We start from the raw sequence: 4,315 nt of genomic DNA on the forward strand, positions 1-4,315 counted from the left end.
CACACACACACACACACACACACACACACACACACACACACACACACACACACCCTTGCTACAACCTCAACCCCCACATCTTTACTCCCTGCACCTCTCCTTTGGTTGTTTTTCTTCTGAGCACAGAGAGGCTGCTTAGAGACGCTTTAATACACTGAATGTAGATGTTTTGTGGGTATTATGTGTGTACCAGGATTTGCGTGTGCATGTGTGCGCTTATTTTTAATCTGCAGGATTTACACCTCTTTTTTTTTTCTGTTTGCGAAACAAGCTCTATGAAACTTACAAAAACATAAATATCGAAATATGCTGCGCTACAAATTCATCCAGATTCTCAGCCGGGTGAATTTTTCCTATATTTACAATCTAAAAACTTCAAATCCTGGAGTTATTATAGTACTGTTGTTTGCRTAAGTCAAATCATTTAAATTTCAAGTAAAATAAACACAACTAGTAATAAAGAATTAACAGTTAATATACATTATCAGAGTAAATGCAGAGCTTAAAGATGCTTATTGTGGTCACCGCTGKTTTTGTCAAAGCACACTGATCCTGATCAAGTCCTAAGTTCTGAAAAAAATCAGCTGCATGTTTTCTTTAAAGCTGCCAAATGGAAAAACAGCCAGAAATTATGAACAGAACAGTAATTAAGAGTGCTTTCATGCAGTGAAGCGCTCCTGACTACTCAGTTCATTTGATAAAAATGAAGCATTGAGTGGCATTCTGTCTAATTAAACTTTAATAAGCCATTTCTTTCTGTTAGTTTATAGAAATTAACRGTGGGTGAAGACGTGTTATTGCGTCACACACTCTGTTCGTCAGAGGAAGACAATCAGCACTTAGGGAGGAGAAGATCGGGTCATGCTGGYTTGAAATTGCCATGAGAGGCTTATTGTGCAGCTCCTCCTCTCAGCAGCCAGCCTGTTGACTGCAGACACTGTTCTCTCAGATGAAGCCTGTTATGGGTGGGGTGGAGTGTGGAAAATAATAAATGTCTGTCTGTGACGGCAAAAAACAGGCTCATTTGTTGAAATCTCCTTTTTTAGTGAAGAATCTCATAGGATGAAGAGTTGTGTCTTTAGGAGGGGCAATGAGAGTGATGGGGGCGGGTGTCTTGGCTTGGACCGTAATCCTTTAGTCCTGGAGAGAAACTGGGCTGCCCAGTCTGGACAGACAGTGTAACAGGAACACACACACACACACTCATTGGGTGATCCCCGGGCTGATGTGATTTCATCATAAAACACACATCATGACAAAATGGCTGCAGCAGAAAYGGACTGATCTGCTGCAGGAAAAGGTTGGTTCTGGTTTGGTTTTTAATACAGAGCTTATGTTCAAATTTATCTTTGTGTACTGTTAGCATATCTCATGAACCAGTAGCTACATTTGAGTGAAGCTATTAGAAAACGTTATCACTGAATGGACATCTGTTGTGTGTTTGTTTGTATCACATCTCTGCAGCCTTTCATGTCTCTCATGTGAGCTCTGTCTGCCTGTCCAGTAATGTTTGTCCTGTTTGGTTTTCTGTACAAGTAGATTGCAAGTGGTCGTGTTCATCTTTGCACCACCTGTTTGTGCTCACTTGCAGTATGACCCGGAGAATTCGGGCTTCATCAGCACAGAGAGGTTCAGGGACCTGCTGGCCACCCACGGATCTGAACTGGACCCCCAYAAACTGGAAGTCCTGCTGGCGCTCGCTGATGGCAACGCCGATGGAAAGATCTGCTACCAGGACTTTGTCAACCTGGTGAGATGCTGTTTTCGAGCTACAACCACCGTTAGCCATGTCAGTGTGCTGAATATATTTATTCTTGCATGTTGAAATGGTTTTAAAAGCTCAAATGGAAGAAGGGAATGATTGTGTGATTTATAACCACGTTCATCCACAAAATCACCCTACACTCAATATTGTCCTTTTTTTGGTCCATTTGTCATATTAAGCCCCAGAATCCATAATACAGGATCACCTCTGTTACACGGTGGGGATTCTTCCTGACAGGAAATGATTCTCAGCGTGGTGATGAATTCCCTTCTTTACTCTCACCTTGCCCCATTTTCAGTTTCCCCTTCAAACCGCAGCCTGATGCTGCGCCTCACTCAAGTACCTCCATCTGTGCCTCCTGGCCTCCTTATTTCCTTCGCTGTGGTTCCTCACAGGAGGCTGAAGCCAGGACTGGAGTGCTCCTGGAGTAGGAGTCATTCTGTGGGAAACAATGAGGGACTGGGTGGGGTGGAGGGGTGTGCATGTTTGTTCAGACTATGTAGAATTCTTTGTGTGTCTTTTTCTGTCTCCTGTGCTTCGGAGCTGTTTATTGTGTGAGACAGTGGGTGAGGAATGAGGCCTGTAGGATGCTGGAAAAAAATCTTAGAATGAGTTTTTGTGGTCCGTTTCCATCGAGTGAGGGTGTGGTTCAGAAAGTGTGACAGAGAGGGATGAGAAGACTTCATCGCTGTGAACAAACAGTTGAAAAGGTGAAGTCGGATGATTGTGTTTTTGCCATGTTTCACAACATGTCAGCTAAAACCACAAGTGAAAAAAAAACAATCAAAAATAAACTTCAGAGAGGAGTTGGCGTTCCGTTGAACTCGCTGGCAGCGGCTGGTTTCTGGTACGTTTTAGAGCCGCAAATCTGAAGGCGRCGCGACGGCAAGAAGTGTGGAGAGACGTCAGGAGGGATAATKGAGGGAGACGCAGAGACCAGGACAGACAGAGACAGATTGTGAGAGGTTTATTTGGCACACCGTCTCGTCTTCGCACAGCAGCTCCTCCATCAGCGTGATTGTCAGTAATTGCYTTTCGCTGCTGCCGCGTCACCGGCAGCATTCAAATCACAGCTCACTCCTCTCTTCACCTCCTCCTACTCTCCGTCTCTTCACCTTTACCGCTGTCTTTCCCTTCCTGTGCAGACTCTCTCAGCTGTTTTTCCTCCTCTTTCTTTGCCTTTTTCTGTTCAGCTCTGTCTCATGCATCACTCTGAAGTGTTGCATGGTTGGTCAGAGCAGAAACTGCCTCGTAATAGCTTTATTTCTGGAAATATCTACACTTTAAAGCACTCTGCTTCTTTGTTGTTGTTTTTTCTTACAAAGTGGAATAAATACAGGGAAATATTTATGGTTTGAAACACTTGGAAACTTATTATGATAKCAGCTTCAACAAAGGATGATATTTCTGCCATTGCAGAAACAATAGAGAAGGCCACTTCCTGTTCGTTTTAATGAGCGTAGCACAAAAAGACCTTGATGTTGACCAYTCTGCCCATCATTGGATTATTTCACAACCAAAATAACCTAAGCAGCCTGTCAAACTAAAAAAGAAAAGGGTTACTGCAACATAAAAAGAAAGCAAACAGGTAATTGCTTGTGTGTTTTTGTTATGCTGTCTGTTAGTAAAATATCTCATGAACCCATAGATGGAATGCCAATGAAATATTCACATTCTGCGCACAGTGTCCTTCCACTGTTATGCAGATGACTAACTTATCTACTTGTCTCTTAAGACCAGGCATTACTTACACCGCTGTCTCTTTTTTGGAGTGATTAACGGCTGTTAGTGCCCTACCTATTAAGCTAAATGCAACTGTCAGGAACCTAGAGGGTAATATTTGATCAGGAGCTTAAATTTAATGCACAAATTGACTCTGTAGACAAATCTAGCTTTTACCATCTACGTCTTCTGACCAAAGTTAAATCTTTTTAAATCGCACTGACTTAGAGGAAGCCATTCATGCATTTGTTAGTTCTGGACTCGTTTACTGTAATGGATTGTATATTGGTGTCCCTCAGTCTTCCCTGAGATGAGCTTGTCCAGAACGCAGCTGCCCGTCTTTTAACCACCTCTAGACATGAGCATATCACACCTGCTTTGTCCACTTTACATTGGCTTCCTGTCTGTTTTAGAAATGATTTTAAAATTTTATTGTTTGTTTTTAAAGCTCTTAAAGGCACTGCCCCACCATATTTATCTGAACTTTTAAGCCTATAGGTGCACAAGGGAGATCCCTGAGGTCAGCAAATCAACTTTTATTAGATATCCCAAGGTCAGGGCTAAAGCACTGGGGTGACCGGGACTCTTCAGAGACAAGACCCCAACTCTGGAACAAACTCCCTCTAGACCTTTGCTCCACCTCTGACCTCTTTCAGTCTGAGCTCAAGACTTATTTCTTTAGATAGTTTCTTAATACCATGTAGCATAGTGGGTTTTTTCTGTTGTTTTTATGTTTTCCTTTCTTCTGATGTGATTTTTGCTGGAAAGTGCTTTGGTCACCTTAGTTGGTTGTTGTTAAAGCACTTTACAAATGAATGAATGAATGAA

General features: G+C 42.5%; 1 protein-coding gene across 4 annotated transcripts in view; it reads left to right on the plus strand.

Moving 5' to 3' along the window:
* rhbdl3 (rhomboid, veinlet-like 3 (Drosophila)) overlaps window positions 1-4,315 on the plus strand; it is a 35,648-nt gene that overhangs the window by 18,020 nt on the left and 13,313 nt on the right. For 3 of the 4 annotated variants that reach the window (XM_014004958.1, XM_014004960.1, XM_014004959.1), the window contains one exon: window positions 1,592-1,750. In XM_014004958.1, the coding sequence (XP_013860412.1) occupies window positions 1,592-1,750 (159 nt within the window). Of the gene's footprint in view, window positions 1-994; window positions 1,301-1,591; window positions 1,751-4,315 lie in introns of those variants that run through there. The other variant, XM_014004961.1, reaches the window with a different exon arrangement.

Source organism: Austrofundulus limnaeus, unplaced genomic scaffold, assembly GCF_001266775.1.
Source record: "Austrofundulus limnaeus strain Quisiro unplaced genomic scaffold, Austrofundulus_limnaeus-1.0 Scaffold27, whole genome shotgun sequence".
NCBI classification, from domain to species: Eukaryota; Metazoa; Chordata; class Actinopteri; order Cyprinodontiformes; family Rivulidae; genus Austrofundulus; species Austrofundulus limnaeus.